General features: G+C 51.4%; 1 protein-coding gene across 4 annotated transcripts in view; it reads left to right on the top strand.

Moving 5' to 3' along the window:
• Nucleotides 1–25,926, top strand: part of RHBDL3 (rhomboid like 3) — a 47,937-nt gene that overhangs the window by 14,926 nt on the left and 7,085 nt on the right. For 2 of the 4 annotated variants that reach the window (XM_053911620.1, XM_053911621.1), the window contains 6 exons: nt 1,015–1,173; nt 4,551–4,775; nt 7,542–7,690; nt 10,640–10,752; nt 15,896–15,996; nt 23,776–23,836. In XM_053911620.1, the coding sequence (XP_053767595.1) occupies nt 1,015–1,173; nt 4,551–4,775; nt 7,542–7,690; nt 10,640–10,752; nt 15,896–15,996; nt 23,776–23,836 (808 nt within the window). The remainder of the gene's footprint in view (nt 1–1,014; nt 1,174–4,550; nt 4,776–7,541; nt 7,691–10,639; nt 10,753–15,895; nt 15,997–23,775; nt 23,837–25,926) is intronic. The other 2 variants (XR_008425167.1, XM_053911622.2) reach the window with 2 other exon arrangements.

Raw genomic sequence — 25,926 nt, forward strand, 5'->3', positions numbered from 1 at the left:
AGAAAGAGAGGGAGAAAAATGTTGATGTGCGAGAGAGAAATCCATCAGTTGCCTCTCGCACGCCCCCGACTGGGGACCTGACAGGCAACCCAGGCATGTGCCCTGACTGGGAATCGAACAGGCAACCTTTCCGTTCGCAGGCCAGGGCTCAATCCGCTAAGCCACACCAGCCAGGGCTGGACAGCTGTTGGTTATTCACCCAACAAACCTTAACTGGTTGTAAAGTGCTGGTTATGCCGGGCTCTGTGCTAAGCACCGTGGATGCGTTGTGATGCTTCCTTCGAGGAGCCGGCAGTCCAGTGAAGGGTCAAAAGTAGACACTTAGAGAGCAGTGCGGGGTCGGGGCTGGAGGTCCGCACAGGGTGCAGACCGTGACTGAGGGGAGCCCTCCCAGAGCCAGGGACATCCCCGGAGCTGGGGAGGGTGAATCAGGGTCTCCCAGGCAGATGAGGGAGAAGGGAACCCACGTGTGCGCAGGGTGAAAGGGCAATGCCCACAAACAAGCAACACAGAGCACTGTGCCTTTGGAGAGCCCTGCCCTGCCCTGTGCTGCTTGCGGGGCTGTGGGACTGGCACGGCTGTGCTCCCTGCTCCCCAGGCTTCCAACGTTCCCCCTGGAGTCTCCCTGGGCCGGGCCCCAGAAGTCCCTCATCCTCCTTTGCTCGTTGCCTGTTCATTTTGCTTTCCTGTGTCTGGAGTCAGGAGTAAGGGGGGAAAGGAGGGAGTTCAACCTCTCTGAGTCTCAGATTCCTTACCCACTCACCAGACAGGTGGATGAGGTAATCTCAAAGGTCTCCGGGGTCTTCTAGGATTTTTCAGTGATTGTCCAAGCCCTGTTTGGACGTTTCCCCTGGGGGCCTTGGAAGCATCCCAGGCACCGCCTGGGCCTCCATTTGCAGAGGGTCGGGGACAGGAGTTGGTGGGTGGTGGTGGAGGCGGACATCTGTGCCAGTGCTGAGAGGGGGACAGAGCCCCACTGACCCCCCCTGCTGCTTGTCTGTGCTTCTCCCTCAGTGTGACCCTGGGAACACAGGCTACATCAGCACAGGCAAGTTTCGCAGCCTCCTGGAGAGCCACAGCTCCAAGCTGGACCCGCACAAAAGGGAGGTGCTCCTGGCTCTGGCGGACAGCCACGCGGATGGGCAGATCTGCTACCAGGATTTTGTCAACCTGGTGAGTGCTCTGGGGCCCTTGCTGCTGGGAGGGGCCCGTCTGGGGCAAGGGTTGTGGCTTCAAGAACAATTTGGACAATTAAAGGGCTCTGTTGGCCCACAGCATTGAAAAATCTAGGCTTCAGCATGGTATTGCCAAGGACCCAGTTTCTCTTTGTCTCTCGGTTCTGCCTTCTGCAGTGTCCGCCCACACTCTGAGAAGCCCTTGGCAATTCCAGACTCTCCCAGTGTGGCAGCAAAGTGGCTGCAGCTGTTCCAGCCCTCACACCCCCAGGCCTCACCATCAGGAAAAGAGAAGAACTCCTCTTGTGCTAGCTCCCACACAAAGGGTTTCCTCTGTTCCATTGGCCCAGACTGGGTCAGTTGGGATGTGTTCACTAACTCAAACCAAACAGCGCCCACCTCTGGAGCTGAAAGTGGGGTCATTTCCACCAAAACAAAGGGCTGGGAGTGGGAGGTGGGGAGTTATCATTGGCAGGAGAGGACCTGGGGCGTCGATGTGGGAAGGACCAGGCCAGACCTCTCTAGGAACAATGAGGCACGCGGGTTAAGGCCAGAACTCATCAGACCTGCTGGCACATGTCCTGGGTTGTTGGGTGGACGGAGAGAGGAAGCCCGAGGATCCTGCCCATGGTCTGGTGTCTTAGAGTGTCCCACTGGGGTAACCCCCAGTGTTTTTACTGGGGTGAGATTGGAATGGGGTTCAGTGGGGGTAAGCAGGAAGCATTTCACCTGCCATGGAATGGCTGGGATGTCAGTAGAAGCTACATGAAACAACAGGATGAATACGAGGCTGGAGTCTGCACTTGGTGTCCCGATTGAAAGGGAGACAGTCACCTCTCCTGTCACCCATGGGTGGGGGGGGCAAAGGTGAAATGACTGCTGGGAAGTCCACTGGTGTCAGTACCACTCACACCTGTCACTGTGCCAGCCGAACTCTCTGACGTGGATGCCCAGATTTTGGACTTACTTTAATTGCCTCTTGGCTGAGGGCCTCCCTTTGCCCAGAGATTAACAGGAGTTCAGGGAGCAGCGGTGGATTCTGCTGCTGTTCAGAGGACCCAGGAAGCAGACCTTCCGGAGGGCAGAGGACAGAGCTGACTATGGGCGTGGGGGGAGGCAGTCAGGATCCACAGGGCGGGCAGTGGAGGTGAGCCAGGTGCCTTAGAGCCCAGCAGTGCCACCAAAGACCAGGCCACGGGTTTGAGCCTGCACAGGCTCATGCTCACAGCCCAGCACAAACACGTGTGCTCCACACCCGGCAGTCCCAGAGCAGAGTGAGGGCGTGGCTGGGCCCGTGAGGTGCTTGTCTCCAGCAAGCGGTTCCTGGGGTCCTCATTCAGAACCCCCACAGGGCGTTGCCAGGATTGTCTTCCAGCTCAGACCACATCACGTCGCAGCCGGGTGGCCGGGGTCGCCGTGTGTGGGCACGCAGCTTGTGTGCTGCGCACGGGTGCCTGGCAGAGAGGTGACTGGGACTGAGGTCCGGCACGAGCTTTGTTCACTGAGGCCTGGAATGGGTGTGGCCACCTGGAAGGAGAGGATCCCTTATCTCATTGGCACAGGAGTGCCAATTACATGGATTCCAGAGTCAGGCAGATCTGGATTTGAATCCTGACTCTGTGGCTTACTAACTGTGGGTCCTTGAGAAAGTACTCTCTCCAAGCTCAGGTACCCATCCTCACAACGTGGGGATAATACTGTGCACCAGATAACTGAGATGACCCCCTCCTTTGCTGCTGTTGACACATTGGTCTGTCCTCGTAAGCTCCGTGAGGCCCAAGGCCATGGTTACTACCACGCCCAACACAGGCCTAGGCACATCATGGGTGCAGGTGAGTGGGGAGCTTGTGTCCTCACTGTGCTCCTCCTGTTCTCCTGCTGAGCCCGTCCCACCACTGGACGTTGGTGTGGCTATGGGTGTGTGAGTGTGTGCAATGCACGCCCCTGTGCATATGCACACTCAGAGATTGAGAGAGAGGCTGGTAGGAGTGGCTACAAAATCCTTCCCAATATGACCCCGTCTTGGGCTTGCAGTGTACGAGGAGCCCAAGCCATGCCTGGATTTACAGGACTCCCGAGCCACTGAAAGGAACCAGGCCCGAGTTTTGTAGATGCAGAGGGGGTGAGAATAGGGAATCTTTGGAAGGGGTTCATCTGGGAAAGGCTCTTGGGGCTTTAAGGCAGATTTTAAAGATGAGACACAGCAGAACCCCAGAGGGAGAAGGGCACTGCAGACAAAGAGAGGCGCCTTCCACTGGCCTGGGCTGAAGGCAGGTCCACCCCAGCTGCTGCCTTCCCACAACAGGGCTTCAAACCCCTGTGCCTTGGCCTGGCCCGGTTCACCTGGCCAGCCCTCTCTGGACACCTGCCTCCACATGCAGCCTCATGTCCACTGCTGGGTCCACGGTCCCAGAAATATGTTGCTAATCCCCACCCTAGCTACGTGGAACAGCCACCCGGCAGTACTGTGTGCTCTGGAGCTGGGAGGACCATGCCTCTAGGACATCCTTCCATAATCAAGGTCTCGGAGGGCGGGTGGGAGGCTGGGAGTCAGCAAGGCTGCCTCTGTTCTCTGCGAGCCAGGTGGACTGCTGGACCAGGCAGGCAGCCAGGGCTCTCCGGAGTCAGGCATCCTCAAGGTGCCAAGGGCAGGGTCAGTCCTTAGGCCACTCCTGAAGGGCTCCCTTGAAGGCCCTCAGGAGTGGGGACCTTCCACAGGCACAACTTTGGGTTCTGGTTCTGAGGAAGTCAGCAAGGGCTTCCCACCTCTTACCAAGCTAGTGTTTATGAGGATACCAAGTCCTACAGTTCTCACTCAGATTTCACCTCCTCCAGGAAGCCCTCCCTGACCACCTTGAGACTAGGCTGGGCTTCCTCCTATGTGCTCCTGCAGCAGCCTTGACTCTGAAGAGGTGATTGCTGGTTACTTATCTGTCTCAATCCCACTGTCTCCCCTGTGTCTGGCAACATGCTTGATACTTAGTAGTTGCTCAGAAAGTTGTGATGGATGGATGAGAGATGCGTGGATGGAAGGAAGGTTTAGTGAATATATGAACACAGGCTCAGGAGCCTTATTAAGTTTGAACTTGATGGGTTCTTAAAACTCTCTGTGCCTTGGTTTCCACATGTAGTAGAAGGGATATTCATAGTCCTTGTATAAACTAGTTGTACCAAATGAACCAACACGTGAAGTGCTTGGGACAATCCCGGGCCCATAAGAGCTCAGTGAATATTGCTTCTTGTGAAGTATGGCAGAAGAATGAGAAAGGTGAGATTAGGCCTGGTTGGTCTAAGGATTGTGCTGGCTGGGAAAAGGGTTGGGGCTCCCCTGAGACCCTGGTTCTAACCCTGTCCCCCACCCTGTTTCCTCTGCAGATGAGCAACAAGCGGTCCAACAGCTTCCGCCAGGCCATCCTGCAGGGGAACCGCAGGCTCTGCAGTAAGGCGCTGCTGGAGGAGAAAGGGCTGAACCTCTCCCAGCGACTGATCCGCCACGTGGCCTATGAGACCCTGCCCCGGGAGATTGACCGGAAGTGGTACTACGACAGTTACACCTGCTGCCCCCCGCCCTGGTTCATGATCACGGTCACACTGCTGGAGGCAAGGACGAGGGTGGGGAAGGGGCTGCTCAGCCTTGGCAGAGCGGGGACCAGGAGGCTGGCTGAGATCACGAGAGGAGGGCAGCGTCTTCTCCACCTAAAGGCGGTGGTTGAGGAGCCAACAACAGCTGGCGTTGCAGTGCTGTGAGGTTGCTACCTCCCGCCGTGTTCGCTGCAGCAAAACCCCCTCACGACCTCCCCACCCGAACAACCACAACAAAAGCAGTGCAGCAGGTTCACTGATTCAGTCAGGCCAACCCATTAAAGCCCGTTTATTCCAGTTCCTCCCCGAGTGGGTCGTGTGGGCCAGTCATTTGCTCCCCTGGGCCTCCGTCCTCCACCTGTGAAGCATGAATAAGCAGGCCTGCGCCCCTTCTCCCATAGACCTCCTCCTGAGCCAGGGAATGGAATGCATCTCTCTCTCTCTCTCTCTCTCTCTCTCTCTCTCTCTCACACACACACACACACACACACACACACACACACACACGGGAGGGCGTGCCTATGAACAGGTAAAGGTGGCCTTAGCATATTTCGAAAGAACGTTCTCCCCTTAGGGGATCATCCAGACCCATTGGTATTCTAAAAGCCACCTGCTTCTGCAACAGGACCCAAAGGTGCCTCTTTCTGAATCAGTGCCCGTGTGTGAGGAACTCTGAATTCTTTTGGCTGTTCAATCTAAGAACCTGTGGGGCCCCCAACCCCAGCTCCTGAACGGATGCTCTGCGTCCCTATGGCGTGTTATAATCTCCGCTGTTTCTCTTCCAGAGCCACAGGCCTAATTACCACCCCTGCACATGTTCCTGTAAAGTTCCCAAACGGCAGGATCCTTAAGCCTCATGGCATTCTCCTTCTTCTCCTTCTTCTTCTCCTTCTTCTTCTCCTTCTCCTTCTTCTCCTTCTTCTCCTTCTTCTCCTTCTTCTCCTTCTTCTCCTTCTTCTTCTCCTTCTTCTTCTCCTTCTTCCCACTAAAGCAGAATAGCTGGTCTGCAGGCCAGAGCGCCTCTGCTGTTAGGCTTCACCCAGGCACACAGTGAAGTTGCGATTTTTCCAAGATATTCTTGGATTCCTTCTGCAAATGCTTACTGTGTTGGTCTATTTATTAACTCCTATCTGAGGACCAATAATAAGGAGCTGCCTTGGAAGCTGTATTTGTTGCCAGGCCACCCGCATTCTGTTAGGTGGACAAGACGGTTCCCTGGAGAGCCCAGGAGAGCCCAGCAGCTGGGAGGCCTGAGCCAGTCCAGGCTCAGCCCAGGCAGTCCTAACTCGACACTGATTACAGCTGCCTTCATGGATCGCATGCCTGGCACCCGGCCGTCTTCGTGCGTTTAATCTCTTTCAAACCTCATGACCGCCCTGGAAGTGCGGGCATTCATATTCCCATTTCCAAATCAGGAAATCGAGAACCAGAGAATTCAAATAATTTGTCCAAGGTTATCCAGAGAAGCCAGATTCTGTGTCCAGATTGGTTTCAAATTTCCATAACGCTCAGCTATGTAAACTCAAACCACCAGTCTAGAAGAAAATGTTGAAATAACTATTTCAAAGTCCTTGCACAAAAGCTTAGGGCTTTTGTTTTACATACAATTCTAGAAACCTGGTTTTCGGATTCCATAACAGAGAGAAAATAGAAGGGATTCACTACTAGCCAGCAATAAGAAGCAAGAACCTGGCCCTGGCTGGTGTAGCTCAGTGGATTGAGTGCTGGCCTGCGAACCAAAGGGTTGCTGGTTTGACTCCCAGTCAGGGCACATGCCTGGGTTATGGGGCCAGGTCCCCAGTAGGGGGCGCGCGAGAGGCAACCATACATTGATGTTTCTCTTTCTCCCTCCCTTCTCCTCTAAAAAAAATAAATCTTATGGACCGTTGGTGGGAGTATTAAAACGGTGCAGCCCCTATGGGAAATAGCATGGCGGTTACTCAGAACAGTAAACGTAGAATTACCACATGATCCAGCAGTTCCACCTCCGTGTATGTTCCCCACATAACTGAAAGCAGGGACTCTAAGGGAGATGTGTACACCCATGTTCATAAAGGAATTACTCACAGTTGTTAAAATGTGGAAGCAACCCAAGAACTCATCAGCAGAAGAATGATAGGCAAAATGTGGTTTATATATACAATTCATCCTTAAAAAAGGAAGGACATTTTGGCCTAATCCACAGCATGGATGAACCTTGATGACGTTATGCTAAGTGAAATAAGCCAGTTGAGGTACCTAGAGTAGCCAAATTCATAGGCAGAAAGGAGAATGCCAGAGGCTGGGGAAAGGAGAATGGGAAGCTAATGTTTAACGGGCGCAGACATTCCGTTTTGCAGGATGGAAAGACTTCCGTGGGTGGAGGGGGTGCTGGTTGCCAAACAGTGTAAATGTACTTAACACCACTGAGCTGTACACTCAAAACTGATTCAGTTGGTAAATTGTGTGCTGTATGTATTTTACCCATGAGTTGCCTTATCCCTCAAATGGGTGTGTGAATTATTATTGGAATTAAAGTTTAAAATCCTCCAAGCCCTTCCTGCTTAGCAGCAAGGAAGTGTGGCAGAGATCATGGGACCATTCTGTGGACATTTCTAACACAAAATAATCAACACAAGTGGGTAGAGGTGGTTGAAGCCAGGCTGAGTGCTGGCCACAGGGTTGTCCCTCATTCTCTGAGAAGAAGATAACTTCCAGGAAGGATTCTGGATGTTAACAAGAGAGGGGTTCCTGTGCAGTTTTGCACTTAGTAATAGGCCATCTACGTCCTGTGCTTTCATCCAGGTTGCCTTTTTCCTCTACAATGGAGTGTTGCTGGATCAATTTGTGCTGCAGGTAACCCATCCACGCTACCTGCAGAACTCGCTGGTTTACCACCCACAGCTCCGAGCGCAGGCGTGGCGCTACTTGACGTATATCTTCATGCATGCGGGGTGAGTACCCATCTTCTTCTGGTCTGTCAACAGTTCCTAGGGAGCCCGCATCCCGCAACACAAAAAGTTGTTGGTTCGATCCCCAGTCAGGGCACATGCCTGGGTTGTGGGTTCATCCCCAGTCAGGGCCCATATGACAAGCAACTGATCGGTGTTTCTCTCCCTCTCTTTTCCCCTTCTTTCCATTCTCTCTAAAAATAAATAAGCAAAATCTTTGTTTTAAAGAAGAGTCCCTATGGAAAAATAAGTGGCCCAGATAACCTGGTTTGAATTATATATTTTAGTTTATCTCCCTGGACACAGGATTTGAAGTGGCTTCTTGAACCCATCTAATACCAGCATATGAGTTATTGAGAGTATATGGGAAAGGGAAAGTAGAGGGAGGAAAATGCGTAAACACCACAGTAAAATCGGCACAAACACCCATAGCACGTGAGTCTATGTACTTGCTAGAGGTGGATTATAAGTTTCTTCTGAGCTTCCTAGTGGCCAAAGCAAAGAGGAAATGTGGTCAGCTACCAAGTTCATTGTCCATAAACTGTATGTGTGTGTGTGTGTGAGTGCTCCCATCAGTGAAAGAAAGGAAAGACTTATTGAAACAGCCTTCTTCCCAAGTGCTCTCCCTGTATGATGAGAGTCTTCTTGAGGAGTTTTGGCAACATGTACAGTTTTGATTACAGAGCTGTGTGGCCTCTTTTAGGTCTGGAGTGCTGTCAGTTCTCACTGGGGCCCCTTCCCCATGATGATAAGGCCAGGGGACTCCCCAGGCCCAGTTCCGTGAAGGGTGCTATCTGGTCTGGAAACCATTTTTACACAGTAGAAGTGCTGAGCTGGAAAAGCGGAGTCCCTGGACATGAGACCTCTATGGTGTCTTTTACGGCCTCTCCAGGGGGAGAAACAAAGGAGCTCACTGTTAGTCTGGAAGCCCTGGGGTTGGAAATGGGAAGAGGATCCCTCTGGCCCTCGAGGCTCCATCATTTCCTGTTCCTCCGCAGAAAGGCCTGCAGTGGCAAGAGGGAACCGCACTGTGAGACTGCCTTCCTGCTGAGCCTCTAAAGCAGCACCAACACTGACCCTAAGGGGATGCACCTGCCAGCGGGGGCGGGCTTGGGTGAGGAGACATTCTGACAGTTGCCGATGGATGTCTCCATTCTGAGCCACAGGGAACAGTTGGCACGGGCTGTTTGCCTTGCCTTCTGTGTCCCAGGCTGTGATCTCACAGGGCTAAGGAGCAGAGTCAGGGAGGCATGTCCTATATCATTCTTCTCATGAGTCAAGATCTAGCAACAACAGGAACCGGGGACTTTCCTGCCCAGGCTGCCCAAGACCGAGGCTGCACGTGGGCTGGAACTACCTGCCTTGTTTGCAGGACTGCCCTCTGGCCTTCCCTGATCCCTTTGGGGTAAGGAAGGAGGATGGACAATGTCTCCAAGGCCTCCTCGTCCATTATCTGCTTTTGCCAGCTAAAAGCCCGGAGTGGCTCTGCGCCCAGGGAGAGCCTGGGAGGACTCTCCAGGCCTGTGACTTTGATGGAGGGCTCTTGACTGCTGCTGCAGAAAACAGGAGAGAAGCACAGCTGGCCAGCACCTAGGGAAAGTCCAGCAGGGTGACCTGGTGCTCAGGGACACACTCTGGGCTGGTGAATTTGGAAGTCACTGTGGTAGAGAAGAAACATTTCTGATTGTGAGGCAGGAGCCCTGGGTTCCTCTCCTCTGGCCTCTTCTCCACTCAAGTTCTAGGCTGTAATCCAAGGAGATGGGACCAGAAAACCTCTGAAGTCTCTCTGTCTGTGAGCCTGATGCTACCACCCAGCCCTTTTCAGTAAATGTGTCTGAGATTTCTAATCTAGAATCCTTTTGCTGGCCCAGTCGGGGGTGGGGTGGGAGCGAGACGATTCCAGGCATGGTGGGAATTCGGGACAGAGCCTGATCTGAGACACGACCTACCTCCCAGGCACCCTCCTGGGGAAGCAGGTGCCCATGCGCCCTGCCTGTAAATGGGTCAGTTGGCTTCCAGACCAAGCCCTGCAGACCAGGCCAGCATCCGTGGGGACCCCTTGTTGCATGTCTGTTACTCGGTAACTTAAGCATCCCCAGGGAGCTGTCCAGCTGCTCTAGGCTCAGTTTATATGAGCTAATGGATGTTAAAGTACTTTGTAAACTCGAAAGCACACATCAGTGTAATAATAGTGATGTTACGATATTCTCTAGTAACCTATGCACTCAGCTGGACACCACTTAGCAACAAGATCTGGTCACGTGATGGTGTGAAAAGGAAGGCATTCTCAGGGTGAAAAAACCCAGCCCTGAGAGTTTAGGGGTAGAACGGGTCCCTTCTCACACCAGGAGGGAGAAGCCTCCCCCATCAGATTTTAAATGAAATATTTAAATATATAAGTATATATAAAAACAACTGGATTATTAAGCTCTAAGAGAGATATCTAATGCTTGCTTACACTTGTTTTGGAAACAGTTTTCTCTTTAAATATAAGTAGCTGTTACAAATACAGTAGCAAGCCAACATGCCCTTGTGACCGGGTGAATGGAGCAGAGGCCTGGGCTGTGGTAGCCTGCCACTAACCAGCTGTGTGACTCCAAGCCAGTTAGTGTCCCTCTCTGGGCCTTGGCTTTTCATGTGTCAGCTGATGGAGTCGCTGGATCCTGACCACGGTTAGCCTCTCCCACTGTGGCAAGTGCAGACCCTGCCAGTTACCACCCAGGCCCGGCACGTGTTCTTGCCCAGGTGGTGGGAAAGGTATGGAAAGAACACTCTTCCCAAGGTGATCTGTCTGTCTTGTAATTCCTGCCCCCCATCCCAGACCATGAGCTCCTCAAAGGCAGGTATAGGGTCTTGTTTGCTGCTGGGTCTCCAGCATCTCAGCACACAGTGTTTGCTGCATAAATGAATGGATGCATAGATGAATGAATGGAGTGTGGCCTCTCTGCACAGGGTAGAACACCTGGGACTCAACGTGGTGCTGCAGCTGCTGGTGGGGGTGCCCTTGGAGATGGTGCACGGCGCAACCCGCATTGGGCTTGTCTACGTGGCCGGTGTTGTGGCAGGTAGGTGGGAGGGCCCTCCTCTACAGGAGAAAACTCCCCAGGGGGGCTGGGAATCCTCATGGGGTCAGGCAAGCCCCAGGCTTTCAGGGGACCCAGGACCCTCATCACCAAAGCTCCTGAATACTAGGCTTGTTCTCCAGGCAAATCTCCCCCCGTCCCTGGAGAGGAGAGCGCAGGATTTGGAGCAGGCAGACTGAATGGGCTGGACGTTCAGTCTTTCTACCACCATGTTGTAGCTATGTGAACTCGGGGAAACTCCTTCACCTCTCCTGGCCCCATTAAGCCTTGAGAGAGAGCTAATAAGATCTGCCTGCAGGGTGTTGGGATGGTGAGGTGAGCTGACAAATGGAGTAACGGTGTTATATAAACTGTGTGAGGGCAGAGTGAGGTCCCTGTAGAGACACCCAGGCTGTGGGTGAAGCCTGGTGCCTCCCTGGCCAGGCCAGTACCTGTACCCAGAGGGAGGTCTTGCCTCTGCCCACCTGGCCACCGTCCCCTTGATTGACTCACTGCTGACAGGAGAGAGTCTGGCCTAAAAGGTAGTAAGCACTCATGCCAGCCCGAGGAGGCTGGGGCCCCCAGCTGACTCAGCTCTCCTGGCAGGTGATCACGGCCTTGAGCTCAGGGGCAGCCTGACTTGCCCTCCCCAGTGCGAGGTGAGGCAGGCTGGGTGAGCTGGGGAGAGCAGAGCAGGTTTGTGCAGGAAAAGTCCGCACCAGCCGGGCTTCTGCACACAGGAATCTCTCGTGATGTTCCAACTTTATTGCTGGGTGGGTTTTTTTTTTTTTTTGAACAAGGTTTGCCGCCTCAGCTCTTCACCTTGACAGCTGTGCCCAAGGGAGCTTTGTGTGTATGTTTAAGTAAGATCTTAATCCTTTCTGAGTAGCATTAAAGTTGTCATCAGCAGAGTGGGACACCATCAGCCTTGTAAACAACCAGCAGGCGTGGTCCCCAGGAATAACTGATGTGGCTTCAGGAATCAAAAGGGGAAGGGCCTCACCCCCGCCACGCAGGGCTGGTCTGCTAATTCCCAACGCCTCGGCCTGGACATTGGTCCAGTGCCGTCTCCTTCGCTGCTCTACGTGCTGAGGTGAAAAGCTTGGCCACCTTGGACAGCACCCACACGAGCCTGTCCCAGAATCCAGCACCTTCCACGTCCTGGAACAAAGGTCTAATGAGCATCTCTGTGTGCCAGACTGACTCAGCCGCCCAAACCCTTCCTCCCCACCCCACCCCCCGGGTCTTGACATCTGGAGATTTATAGCCACATTTTCCAAACCTAGACACTGGGAGACCCAGATGGTTAATGGTGAGGAACAGGAAAGACACGCATAACGCTTGCTGTTGGTAGTCAATTAGATGGGAATACCAATAAGCCAGAAGACAGAAATAAGATTCAAAATGACTCAGGCCCCACCAAAACCAGACGGCACAGCAGGAGACAGTGCAGGTATCACTTCCCAGTGGCACCAGCGCAGGGTGGAGCGGTGCGCAGGGCGGCTGGCCAGCTAACTGCAACAGTGTCAGGCTGTGTCACAAAGCCCCGGATGCGCACAGTACTGCGTGAGTCATTGCGCAGACGCAAGGGCACTCTCGTCACAACAGAGCATGCTGTCTCCAAGATTGAGTTAACTGACCCGCCTGCACCCCTTCCTCCCTCTCTGCTCCAAAAGGGGACCCATTCACAGACAGCTAGAGACCCTGGCTGCATAGCCAGTGATCACATGCCTGCCCTGTGCAGGCCCTATTTTATTTAACCCTCACAGAAAATCCATGAGGCAGGTACGGTTACTCTTCACTTTTTACAGCTACAGAAACCGAGGCTTAGGGAGCCCGAGAAGACAGTTGGAAGTGGCGGAGCTGGGCTCACACCCAGGCTGTCTAACCCCAAAGGCTGTGCTCTAAACCACTGCCCTGTGACGAGAACCAAAAGGCAGGCATTTCCCTTTGTGCAGATACTTTAATTGCCAGAAACCCAGGCCTCCCTGGATTTCTGGCCATTGATAGGCATCAGGCTCTGTTCTTTAATTCCTGCTGGAAGAAAATATTCCGAATCCAAGGCCATCACATTTTGTGACAGTGAGAGCTCACCACTGCTGAGCACGTCCAGGACTCCAGGCATGTGACAGAGGGTCTGCCTGTGCCCTCTGCTGCATTCAGCATGGCCATCCAAAGAGGCGGGTGCTGTCACCCCCATTTTACAGGCACATCAGGACAGTGACATGACTTGTCCGATTTGCTCAGCTAAGAAGTGCTAGACCTGGGGTGGAAGCTCTTGCTCCGCCCGTGCTCTTGACCAGTGCTGGGAGGCCAATGTGCATTTCACTGCTGGCTAACACTTAGCTGGCTAACCATTTAACCCCTTTAAAACCAGCATCTTAAATGTTCCACCAAGCTTTTATTTTGTAGATTATATCAATTATAAGTTACGTGTGCATCCCCAGAGCCTAACACAGGGTTTGGCACATACTAAGCACAAATATGTGTGGAGTAAATGAAAGAGGACATAGACAAATAAAGTTACATTGCTTAAAGGGAGATGCTTTGCCAATTTTTATTTGGATTTTTTTTTAATGGCCAAGGGAGATGTTGGAGAACACCTGCTTTAAATTTTCCAGGCTAAAATGATCGCAGCTGTGCATTATGGCAAAGTCACGAGCTTATCTGTGTGCAGGCATGGACCCAGAATTTGTGGGTGGGGGGCGGATTCATAGCCCGGACCAGACTTTGGTCTGCTGCTGGGCAGAGGTGTGGTGTGTCGCTCTGCCTCGCTACTCTCACTCCATCCTGTGCCACCCTGGAATTACTGACCTCCATGGAATTCATACTGGCCTTACTGAACTGTTATCTGTTAGGTGGGATCCCACCTGGCCCAGGCTTCCTGCCCGAGATGGCCTTTGTTACTGTATGGATATGCATACATGCCCGTGTTTGAATTGGATCTCCGCCAGTCCCTCTAGTCCAGGGCTAATCTGCAGTCACTTGAGGAAAGTTTGTGCCACAAAGATAGGGTAGGTGGGTCCAGATTGTCACCTTCAAGATGCCAGAACCAATGTCTGAGCCTCAGACCTAGATCTGAGGCCAAGACTCAAATTATTGAATTTCTAATCTGAAAGGAGCCTCAAAGGAACCTCCAGGCGGTGGCAAACTTCGCTTCCCAGACCCCACCCCCATTCAGCCAGAGCTGCTCTCTGTGCTCCGCTCCACGGGGTGGGATCTACGTAAGGTTTCCACTGAAAAAGGGTTTCACTTCTCAAAAGTTGGAAAGCCTGGGACCTCCTCATTTTACAGATGGGAAAACTGAAGCCCAAAGAATTCAGGGGCCATGCCTACAGTCACACAAACTAGCCAGCCACGCCCCCACTCCATACTTCTTCCAGGATCCCAGGCTGACCCCTGACCCTGGGGTCAGAACTCCCATCCATGGGTAGGGTGAGGGAGAGGTCAGTGTGTGGAGGCTGATGCCTCTTCCCCTGGTGGATGGACCACACTGGGGAAGCTGAGGGAGCAGGATCTGGGCCCTTTTGTAGGGACCTGTGCTGAGGGAAGAGGCCAGGCCGGGGAGGCTCTCTGTGTCCCAACGGTAATTAATGAGGAGCAAGCTGAGGAGTAAGCAGCTTGGGCAGCCAGCCCTCCCTGCCCTGCAATGCAGCCTCTCAGCCAGCACCCAGGAGAGCGTGGGAATCCTTTGTCATGCAGATCCTGCTGCCTGTCTATTTGCCACCCTGGGATTTTTTCCCCCTCTTCTATATGGTTGACCCCGTGGTTAGGCAGTTAAAAAAAAAGTTATCTGACAATAGATCAATACTTAATTAAAGCCTGAGGGAAGACATGAAAGGGGAGAAGAAAGATTTATAGTTGCCCTGGGAGGGCAGAAGGACTTGGGAGTTCTCAGTGGATAGTTTGTTTTTTCCTGGGAAATCACATCCCCCTTGAGACCAAGAATCTGTTGCGGGGATCTCTTCTTTGAAGGATCTCAGTGAGCCAAGGAGCCTTGGGAGAGGTGGGGTGGGTATGTGGGAAAAGGCGGATGATGTTACAGGGCTCGCCATGCCCAGAGTGTCAGGTGTTCTGGTTCCTTAGGAGGCAAGTAGTGGGCCCTGCACTCCTGTGGAACTTGCCCAATTTGGCCTTCTGCCTGGCCCTCCTCTCTCCACCCAGACAGCTGCTAATTGGCTCCTGAGCCTGCAGGCATTTTCCAGCGGAGATTTCTGCACACTTCCCCAGGCCAGCCACCTCTCCTCCTCTGGGCCCTGGGCTCTACCTCCCAGTTATTTTTAGTCTCCCATGTCCTTCCCTGGAAGCCAAAGCATTGATCACACTTAAATGAGACCAAAACAATACATTTCCCATCTCTTCTCTGCCCAGCTTTCCTCCTAGGACAAAAGTTTGTCATCCCCTGGACCAAGAGTCTATACCTTTCTTTCCCCCAGAGGGTATGACATCATCTCTCTCCTTCTCTTCCTGGGGACTTTTCAAGGACCTTTTTTTCCTCCAGAGAAGCCCCATTTGCTCTGGAAATCCCGTTGGCCTTCTGTGATCGCGCTCAGTGGGGGAAAAGTTGGAGGGGCTCTCAGCTGTTTCTAGATGCTGCGGAGCAGAGAGAGTGATGGCGGGGACTGGGGTGGGGGGCTGGTTGACTTCTGTGCTGGTTGGGGGATTAGCTGCTATCAAGGCCGAGAGCACAGGCTGTGACCAGCAGACTTGGACTCAGATCCAGGTTCCAGATCTTCCTACCAGGTGACTCTGGGCTCAGTCTCTTCATCTCTGCTTGACCAGTGTCTGGCACGCAGTGCCCCGTCAGTGGCCCCTGTTTCTGCAGCCACTACTGTCATTTTTGTCACTGCCCCAGAACCCTGAAATGGCACATTGGAAGGCAGAGATTGGGTTGAGAGGCAGACGCTCACTTTCCTCTGTTGAGTCTTTGTTTCCGGTCTATAAGAGGAGAAGTTTGAATCAAATGGTTCTTTCAAGCCATAAATTAATCCTCTAGGGAGCTCCAAGGGGACATAGGATCAAGGTAGGGAGAGACGGAGCCTTTTGCTCTGGTGTCTTACCCCCAAGGCTGTGGCATCTGAGGGCTTGAGGCGGGGTGGGGAGCTGCCTCCAGCGTTCTTGAATTCTCGCTCTCTCCCTGCCCCAGGATCCTTGGCGGTGTCTGTGGCTGACATGACTGCGCCGGTCGTGGGCTCCTCTGGAGGGGTGTATGCGCTCGTCTCTGCCCACCTGGCCAACATTGTGATGGTGAGCACCTCCTGCCCCAGCATGCCTTTTGTGGGCTCCCCTCAGCTGTCTCTAGGCCCAGGCACTAATGGGCTAGAGCTGGGTTTTGGATCCTCATCGGCATCCCCCTGCCCCCAGGCCCAGCAAATGCCGGGCAGACCTGGCTGGTAGCAAAGTCCACAGACACTCCTCACTGTCTGCAAGCCCATTGCAAACGGGGCGCCTCCATATGTGATTCATATTTTCTCCAGTCTTGGCCCTGCCTAGGAATTGCCCTGTCTCCATATCCCACCTATTTGCCATTCAGTGACTTTTAAAAGGGTTAAAATTTGTAACCACTAGCATGCATCATCATAATTGTAATTGGCAGTTTGTCATAGATTGTTGAAAATAAAGGGAATTCAGAGGTCATTGCATCAAAATTCTCAGATGAAAAAGAAGGCTCTGAAAAAAGGAAAAAACTCATGGACATGGACAACAGTGTGGTGATTGCTGGGGGGAGGGGGGTATAAGGGGACTAAATGGTAATGAAAAAAATAGAGTAAAGAGTAAATCAAGAAAAAAAATTGTTTTGAAAAGGATACTGGAATTGGGGGGTGGTGGGGGGAGAAAAAGGCAGCTCTGAGACATTAAGTGATTTGTCGAAAGTCACAGCTTGTGGCAAAATCAGGACTTGAAGCCACATCTCCTGCAAACCACTCGGGTGCTGTTCTCCTACATCAGCCGTCACAGTGGTGGAACAGCGCCTCTCCACTTCTCCCGCTCCTCTGTGTCTTTTCCTGAAAGGCCATATAGTGAGTGGTTAAGAGCACGGGCTATGGAGCCAGTCAGCCTAGATCTGAATCCCAGCCACTCACTTCCTAAAGAGTGCCCTTGGGCAAATGACTTCCCTGCCCTGTGTCTTAGTCTCTACAGCTGCGAAATGGGATGATAGTGAGCATGGAGATAAAGTGGAAGTAACCACTCGGTGTAAGTGTTGACTTAAATCCTGATCCTTGCGGAAGCGACCACAGTAGACTCCAAATAGCGATGGGGTCTTCCAGGCAAGAAGTTAGAATCAATCTGATAGTTTCCGAGGAGGCCAAGGAGACTGCTTCCTTGTTTTGGAAGCAGTCTGAAGTTTAGAGGACGGAGGAGGAGTCACTGGCAGCGCATGGCTGACCCTGGCTAACTCTCCTGCTGGCCTGGGAGCCTCCAGGCAGGTCCCAGACCTGGCTCATCTGTTTCCCCAGTGCCTGGGATAGGATGGACACATGGTAAGTAATGTCACTAATTGTGGGGAGTGAGGAAGGAAGGAAGGAATGAACAATGTCCAGAAAAGTCGTAGCTTCTCTTTGGGGTCCTTCTGCACTTGCCTCCCTCCTCATCACTATGTCCACCACGTGGCAGATGTGTGAGTACTCATTGGTTTTGTGTGTTTTGGGAGTTCCCAGATTTTCCCATTTCACCTGTGTTGTCACTCTCACCTGCCCCATTCCTCAACTCCACCCCTTTTCTTTTCACCAAAGTCCCCCTTGCACACTGAGGGGCAGGGTGGAGAGAGGAAAGACAGGAAGAGAGATGGGAAGAGAGGGCCTCACAGACACACACTGACTACGCTTGCGACTTGCCTGCATTTTGGCAACTTCCAGTGAGCGCTTGGAGAGCTATGGCAGGCTTGGGAAAGCCTGTGTGAGTGTGCGTGTGCGTCTGTGTGCCTTTATTCGTGTGTGTTTACACACGCGTGCGTGCGCACACACACGGCTTGGTCTGCTGAGAACCTGGGAGCACGGTGCCGCCTCACACGGCCCTCATAAATGGGTCATTCTGTATCAGTGCCACCGCTTTCCCCAGACACAGCTTTTCCTCTGAATTCCGCCTCCTCCACTCCCCCTCCCCCTGCCCCAGTTCCTTCTGTAGGGGAAGGAAAAGCGAACCACCCCTCTCCTTTCCCGCCCAAGACGCGTCTGTGAGTAAAGGGATGAACAAGCCCAACGTGGAGAACGTGGGAAAGAAGCAGCAAACAGGAGTTCCTAAGGATGCCCGGTTTCTACCCCCTTCCCCACGTCCTGGGAAACAGCCCTGATGCCCCAGGAGTTCCCGTGGCGAGGGCAGACCACCCCCAGAACCCAGGGGCAGGGCGCGGGGTTGAGGAGGGAGGTGTGAAGGCAGTTTTGTTCCAGTTTACGCTTCTTTCTGGCCAGCAGCCCATGCCTGTGGCGGCGGTGACGCGCAGCACCACCGGCAGCCCGGTGCCCTTCCCGAAGGGCACGGCTCTCCCTGCCAACGGGGAGCTCCGTAGTCCCCAGAGCGTGACGTGCGGTGCCTCTCCCCGGAAAGTTGTGTGGTGCTCATTTGACAGTGAAAAAAAATCTCATTTTCTCATTTCAAAAGGTTGGTTTCCTTTCATCAAGAGGCCACCTTCACCCACATTAGCTCAGTGCCCAGCGGATCAGAGGTGCACTGGGCCCAACCATATGGAATTGCCATTTCTGTGGGTCAGAGGCACTGCAGCGTTGCCATTTCCCTGTGGTTCAACCAGATAAATATATTCCTGATTTTAACTCCAAAATGAAGGTTGGCCTGTGTCTGCGTACACAGTAAAACCACTCGTCAGAACAGAAAGGAGAAACGGCACGGGTCCGACAGACAGACAACCTGGATCTGAGTGTGGGCATCACCGTTTCAGAGGCTGTGAGTTCCTCACCCTTCGGGGCCTCGTCCTCCCACCCGTAATCCCTCCTTCACAAGGTAGTTGTGAGGAAGACGTGAAAAAATGGGTGAGAAGATGCTTCCCTGGGGCAAACCGCCCTGTAGCTGGGAGATCCTGTGTGTGTGTGTGTGCGTATATATTTGTACATGTACAATGTTTTTAAATCCCCACCCAAGGCTATGTTGATTATTGATTTTTAGAGAGAGGAAGGAGGGGAGAGAGGGAGAAACATCGATGTAAGAGAGATGCATCCATTGGTTGCCTCCCGTACGCACCCCCACTGGCGGTCGAACCCGAAGCCTTTCGGTGTGCGGGGGACACTGCTCCAACCAACTGAGCCACCTGGCCAGGGCTGTATACATATCATTTTTATCTTTATAAATTCGGCCTGATATCCATACATGGGGAAATCAGAAAATGAGTCCTCTTTGCTTTAGATACATAATAGAAAAATGTTTGACACTTGGGTTCTCAGGGCTGTCTGTTTAAATGAGAGATTCTGCCTCCAATCAAAGCATGCCTTATTTTTTGTGAAAACACTTTGTGTTTCAAAAAGCTTGCCATTTACACCCAGAGATCAAACTTAGAAACTATTTCGACAAAAGATCTGGATGACATAGAAGACCTACAGTCAAGACTTCTTAAACACTGGAAGCATAACGATACCCATACTTAAATAACCTATTAATTGCATTTTGCTGGGGCCCCTGGAGCAGATTTCCATGTCTAAATGTGCAAGATGTGTACTCGCACTTCGCTCCATGTGAGACACGTTTTCCTTAGATGTTTGAGGTCTGAGTTCTCACAAATCCCACCATATTGTGAAAGCACAAGGGAAGGTTGCGAAGTGGCACAAAAACCCTTATGTCATAAGGTTCGCTTTATTAGGTAAAAATCCTTTTGTGGGACAAGTAATCACTCCCTAATGTGTGTGTCATGCTTTTCCCTGTCCTCTGTCGGGTTTTCTTGAAGTCATTTAACAAAAAAACTGTTTCTAGGCCTGGCCGGTGTGCCTCGGTTGGTTGGAGCATTGTCCTGCAGACCAGAAGGTCTCGGCTTCAATTCCCCGTCAGGGCACATGCCGGGGTCACGGGTTCCATCCCCGGTCAGGGCGTGTGTGAGAGGCAATCAATCCATGTTGTTCTCTCACATCAAGGTTTCTCTCCCTCTCTCTCTCCCTTCCTTCCCCTCCCTCTAAAATCAATAACAGATTAAAAAAAACAAAAACAAAACCACAGTTTTTACCCAGAATATCTAAGGCTGTGTTGAAAGGAAGCTCCCTGCCTGGGTTTCAGCCTCTGAGCTCTGAACTGGTAGATGCCCGAGGGACTGGCTTACTGCCTTGTTTGGCCTGGGCGAGTTACCATCGCACCCTGCAAGGCTCCGGGAGAGAGTGAAATTAAAAGGCCTGCAAAAGGTTTGCATTCCCCTGGGGCCTGCGAGCTTCTCAACATTTATAGCAGCAGCAGTGCTGGCTGTGTGAGATTTTTTTCTTCTCTCCTGTTGTTTAACGGCACTCATTTTATTAGCGGGAATAATGGGTTGGGGAAATGAGGCAGCTGGTGGGAAGGGGTGACTTTCTAGCTTAACCCCTCAGCTGCTGGGAGATTGGGCATTTATTAACATTTGCTCTGTTTGGGGGGCAGCTGGCGCAGACAGCAGGGACAGACAGAACATGACCCTGTCCCACAAATGTGGGCAGACAGAGCCCTGGATTGGAAATCCTTTCAGTCTCGCCATTAACTCACTATGTATGACCTTGAACTAGTCCTCCTGGACCCTCAGTTTCTTCTTCCTTAAATGGCTCGGGAGAGAGGGTGTGATTGGACCAGCTTGGCAAACTCCAGTGCCTTCAGGGGCCAGGCCGGTGTTGTACATAAAGCTGGCCTGTGGCAAAGCTAAAGTGCCCTGGCTCCGTCCAAGGTCACTGAGGTTCAGAAGTTTAAAAGCTGTTGTGCAGGGCAAACTCACTGTCTTTGCCTCAGATCGAGATGCTGGCGTCAAGCATTTACATGGCGTTTGCCGTGTGCCAGGCAGTGTTCTTGGTACTTTATGTGTGTTAACCCATTCGCCCGGCACAACAACCCCGTGAGGTGGGAACTGAGCCACGCACTATTGTCATTTCAAATTCACCAATGGGGACACTGGAGCAAAAGGAGGTCTGAGCCACCCCACCAGTGGTCCTTCTAGACCAAGCATATGGACCGAACTTTCTAAGGCAGATCCCAGAGAGGGGCGAGATGGGGCATCAGACGGAGAGAGCGGCCAATACAGCCTAGGCTTATTTTGCTTGATGTTATCACTTGGTGAAAGATACACTGTTCAGGTAAGATTTCAGAGGGTTTTCATGAGGAAAAGGGATACTAGAACTGTTCTGTATCACTTTTTAACTGTGGGAAGTATACATAAGATATACCATCTCGACGAGTTTTAAGTACACATTCTGTATCGGTAAGTGCAGTCACACCGCTGTGCAGCATCGGCACCACCTTCAGTGCTCATGCAGTGACGTCTGCAGTGTGTATCAGAGTCGTCTCCTTTTTAAGGCTGAACAGTAATATTCCGTTTGTATGGACATACCACCTTTTGTTTCTCCGTTTATCTGTTGGGGGACACCTGTTGCAAATAATACTGCTATGAATATGGTGTCACGTCTCGGGGAATTGAGACCCCAAGAAGTCTCAATTGTGGATCTCACAGAGAGGCAAAGCCTGGCTGGACGACAGCAGGAAGAACTTTTCATGATCAGAGCCCCTTCACAGGGCTGCCTCAGGGGGTGGTGAGCTCCCTGTCACAGGGACTGGAGGGCCATTTTGTTGGTGGCTTGGTAGCGGTGTCCCCTCTAGGAGAAGATGGTCCATCAGGTGGCCCCCAAGGATCTACCCGTCATCCTAACGTTTCAGCCTGGAGAAGAGCTGGGGAGGGAGGGAGGGAGCTGCCCTCCATCAGCTGACTGAGCTAGCTGGTTGCCGGATCAGTGGAGGGCACCACCTTCCACCAGGAGGTGACAGCGCTGTCCTGCCATCTGCTTCTCAGCACAGACCATGTCAGCGAGCAAAGATTAGACTTCCCTGTCTAAAGAGGGGCCATGTGTTGCCCACCTCGCCTTTTGTGAAGAAGGGCTTGCCAGTCGGTGAGGAATAATGGGGGAAAGGGGCGTGAGGGGCACGAAGCCCAACGCCACAGGATTTCTCCCCGTTTGGGGCAGCTTCCCTGCATCCTGCTTTCTCCACTGAAGCTTCCATAGACGTTATTGTGTGTGCCAGTATTCAGGGCCTCTGTAAAGTTCCACACGTGTCCTCCAATGTCGAGGGAGTACGAGATGAGCCCCCCAGCTGGGCCTGGGCCAGGCATCGAAGGCAGAGTGGGTGGGGAGGGAACAGAAGTCCCTGGGCACCCACTTCCCTAGGTCTGCTGGGTTTCTGTGTGTGCGCAGGTCACGCATGCATATAAATGGAGTAGCGCTTTGAATGCACTGCAGGAGTGCCCCTCAAAGGAACCCTGTGGCGAGGTCTTTTGTAAAGTGAAAACGCCTTTTGTAAGGTGAATAATCACACTGTTCATCTGCTTTGGAGGTTCAGAGTGTTCAGAGAGTCTCAGGGGAAAAGAGGGATTGGTTTGAAGGCCATCTGGCCCACCCCCTTTCCACAGCCCGATTCTAGAGCATCCCCTCCAAGTGATGCAAAGCCCTGTTTGAGCCGCTCAATGTCAATGATGGGAAACTCACTGTCCCCCAAGATGGATCATCCCATCTTTGAGCAGCTCTGCTTATTAGAGATGGAAACTTATTCTGAGCTAAAAAAAAAAAATCTTTCTCCATTGTCTGAATTTATCAGACTGCAACTGCCTGCCTTCACTGCATCTGAAGATGATTAAAGACAGACATCTAGAAATCTCGACTCAGAAACTCAGAAACTGAGACTCGTCTGCTCCCATCATTAGCCTTTGTTTTTCTTTTGTCTCCATAGAGATACCGTGTATTAAATGCCTGACTGCTTGCAGCCATAACCCCAGCTTTGGGAGCCCACCCGCATCCCCAAATGCAACACAACTGTGTAGCTGAACTGAACTTTCCTCAAGACTGGGACCCGTTTAATGAGATACAGAACAATCTACCAACCCAGCTTCTGGAATGTGGAACTTCCAGGGCAGTTTCAGAGGAGGGAACTATGGGGGTTCGAAATGAGTCACCCCAAGATGTGCCTCTGCCCAATCAGGCAGGTTGTTCTGAGCCAAGGGCAACTTTAGCTGCTGGGCTGGAAAGAAATTTCTTCCCCTCCCTTAACTACCTAGAAGAACTTGAATTAGGGGCCTTTTAGTAAGAGATCATTAGAGGTAACCTCTTTTGACCTCCCTGTAGGGCAGAACAAACTTCTGTTTACTAAGCAGGAGCTCTTATCACTCTGCAGTGACCCACTGAAGCCCCCAAGCCTCCCTTCCTCACCCCTAGCTCAGGATGGCTTGCGTACCCACGTTCCCTTTCTGCCTCTGAACCTCCCTGCATGTGGGGTCTCTGACTCTCGTGTATGCAGGTTCCCACACCTATGTATGTATTAAATTTGATTATTTTCTCTTGCTGAAATAACATCTCTCTCTGAAGTTTGCATCCACTGAGTCTTTTTCTTGCAGGTTCCACTGAATGTGCCTCTTCCTCATGTCACTGACTCACTTGATTCTTGACAACAGTGAACTTGACTCCCGAGTCTTCTCATCATTCATTCCTCATATGCAGGGTTTTGAATTTTTGAATCATGCTGATGGTTCTTCTTTAACTTTGCTTGGTTTCCTGTCCTGCATCCCTTTGCAACCCTGGACCCAGCAATTGATGCAGCTCTAGGCGTTGTCTGTGCATGCAGAGGAGACAGGAACTCTCATCCCCCTAGACCTGGATTCTCATCCTCTGCTAGTGCAGCTCAAGAGCTTTCGACAGCAATAAACTTACCGTTGCCTAAAATCTCAAAGCCCTGTTGGTGTGGTCTACGACTGAGCCATGGCCCCCTCACTCAAGACCTAATGGGGATAACTTTTTTAAATGGTTTTCTTAGGCGAGATACTTCTGCAGAGGTGTGGGTTAACCTGGCACTAACGGAACTCTCCTTTTTCCCTAGAACTGGTCAGGCATGAAGTGCCAATTCAAGCTGCTGCGGATGGCTGTGGCCTTGATCTGTAGTAAGTCCTGACAGGGCAGGCTGAGGGGAAGGGGGCCCTGCACTGGGCCTGGGGGACATAAAGATGCCACAGCCCCCATCCTTCAGGGGCTGGTGGTCAAGAAAACGAAAGGGAGGGCTGTGTCGGTAGTATGCAGTGAAGTGGGATGTGATGGGAGAAGTTGGACCCACTCTGCTGCTTCTTAACCTTTCTTAAACTCTTCATTGATGTTAATATGCAAACAGGGAAGCGCACACAGAGTTGGGGTGCAGCTCCATGACCAGCATCCAGATCAAGGAAAATAACTTCTTAACCTTGTGGGTCCTGGAGTCTGTCCTTTGAGATGTCCTGTACCTCCCCTGGAAAAACGTACTTGTGTGTGTGTGTGTGTGTGTGTGTGTGCGTGCTAAAATTTGTGGGTTTAGCAGGTTTACCAACTGTAACTAATCCATGAACCTTTACAAACGGGCTGTGGCAGGGGCCCTGGTCAGGAGAAGTCAGTTCTACCTGCAAAGGTCATGTTGAGTGTTCAAGGCCAGCAGGTGTTCACCATGTAGACGCCATGGAAGAGGGCATTTCAGGCCAAGGGGCAGCATGAGCAAAGACACGGATGGGTGAAGGGTCACAGCCTGCAAGTTGGCTGCAAAGCCGACCTATGAGTTTTGGGACCGTGTGTGATTCTGATAAGAGACAACAGGAGTCCGATCTTGAACGGCTTTCAGTGCAAAGAGAAAGATTGACTTGATCCTGAATATACTAGAAGGGCCCAGGAGGGCTTTAAGCTCAAGTTACTGACAGATTTTAGTTTGGGGTGTTTTTTTAAATTATATTTTGATTATGCTCTTAGAGTTGTCCTGATGTTTCCCCTGAGGCTCCCCTCCAGCCAGCACCCCTCACTCCCTCAGGCAACCCCCCCACCATTGTTCATGTCCATGGGTCATGTGTATAAGTTCTCTGGCTGCTCTATTTCCTGTACCGTACTTAACATCCCCGTGGCTGTTCTGTAACTACCTGTTTGTGCTTATTAATCCCCTCACTGTCTCACCCATTCCTCCACAAACCCTCCCATCTGGCAGCCATCAAAATGCTCTCTGTATCCATGATTCTATCTCTGTTCTTGTTTGCTTAGTTTGTTTTTTAGATTCAGTTATTGATAGATTTGTATTTTTGCCATTTTATTGTTCATAGTTTTGGTCTTCTTTTTTTAAAAAATAATTCCCTTTAACATTTCATATAATAGTGGTTTGGTGATGATGAACTCCTTTAGTTTTTTCTTGTCTGGGAAGCACTTTATCTGCTCTTTAATCCTAAATGATAGCTTTGCTGAGTAGAGCAATCTTGGCTGTAGGTCCCTTCTTTTCATGCCTTTGAATATGTCTTGCCAACCCCTTCTAGCCTGCAAAGTTTCTTTTGAGAAATCAGCTGACAGTCTTATGGGAACTCATTTGTAGGTAATTATCCGCTTTCCTCTTGCTGCCTTTAAGATTCTCTCTTTATCTTTAACCTTTGGTATTTTAATTGTGACTAAAAGTGAGCCTCTTTGCATCCGTATTGTCGGGGACTCTCTGTGCTTCCTGGACTTGCGTGTCTATTTCCTTCACCAAATTAGGGAATTCTTCTTTTACCATTTTTTCAAGTAGATTTCCAACTTCTTGTTCTTTCTCTTTTCCTTCTGGCACCCCTATGATACAAATGTAGGACCTCTTGAAGTTGTCCCAGAGGCTGCTTATACTATCCTCATTTTTTTTGGCTTCTTTTTTCTTCTTGATGTTCTCATTGGGTGTTTTTTGGTTCCTTATGTTCCAAGTCATTGATTTGATTCTTGGCTTCATACATTGTACTGTTGTTTCCCTATAAATTGTTCTTTATTACAATTTGTGTGTCCTTCATTTCTGACTGGATCTTTTTTATGCTGTTGAGGTCCTCACTAAGTTCCTTGAGCATCCTTATAACCAGTGTTTTGGACTCTGCATCTGAGAGATTGCTTATCTCCATTTTGTTCACCTCTTTTTCTGAAGTTTTGACCTGTCCTTTTATTTGGTTCATGTTTCTTTGTCTCCTCATTTTGGCAGCCTCTCTGTGTTTGTTTCTATGTATTAGGTAGAGCTGCT

Source organism: Desmodus rotundus, chromosome 9 (genome assembly GCF_022682495.2).
Source record: "Desmodus rotundus isolate HL8 chromosome 9, HLdesRot8A.1, whole genome shotgun sequence".
In the NCBI taxonomy this organism is placed as follows: domain Eukaryota; kingdom Metazoa; phylum Chordata; class Mammalia; order Chiroptera; family Phyllostomidae; genus Desmodus; species Desmodus rotundus.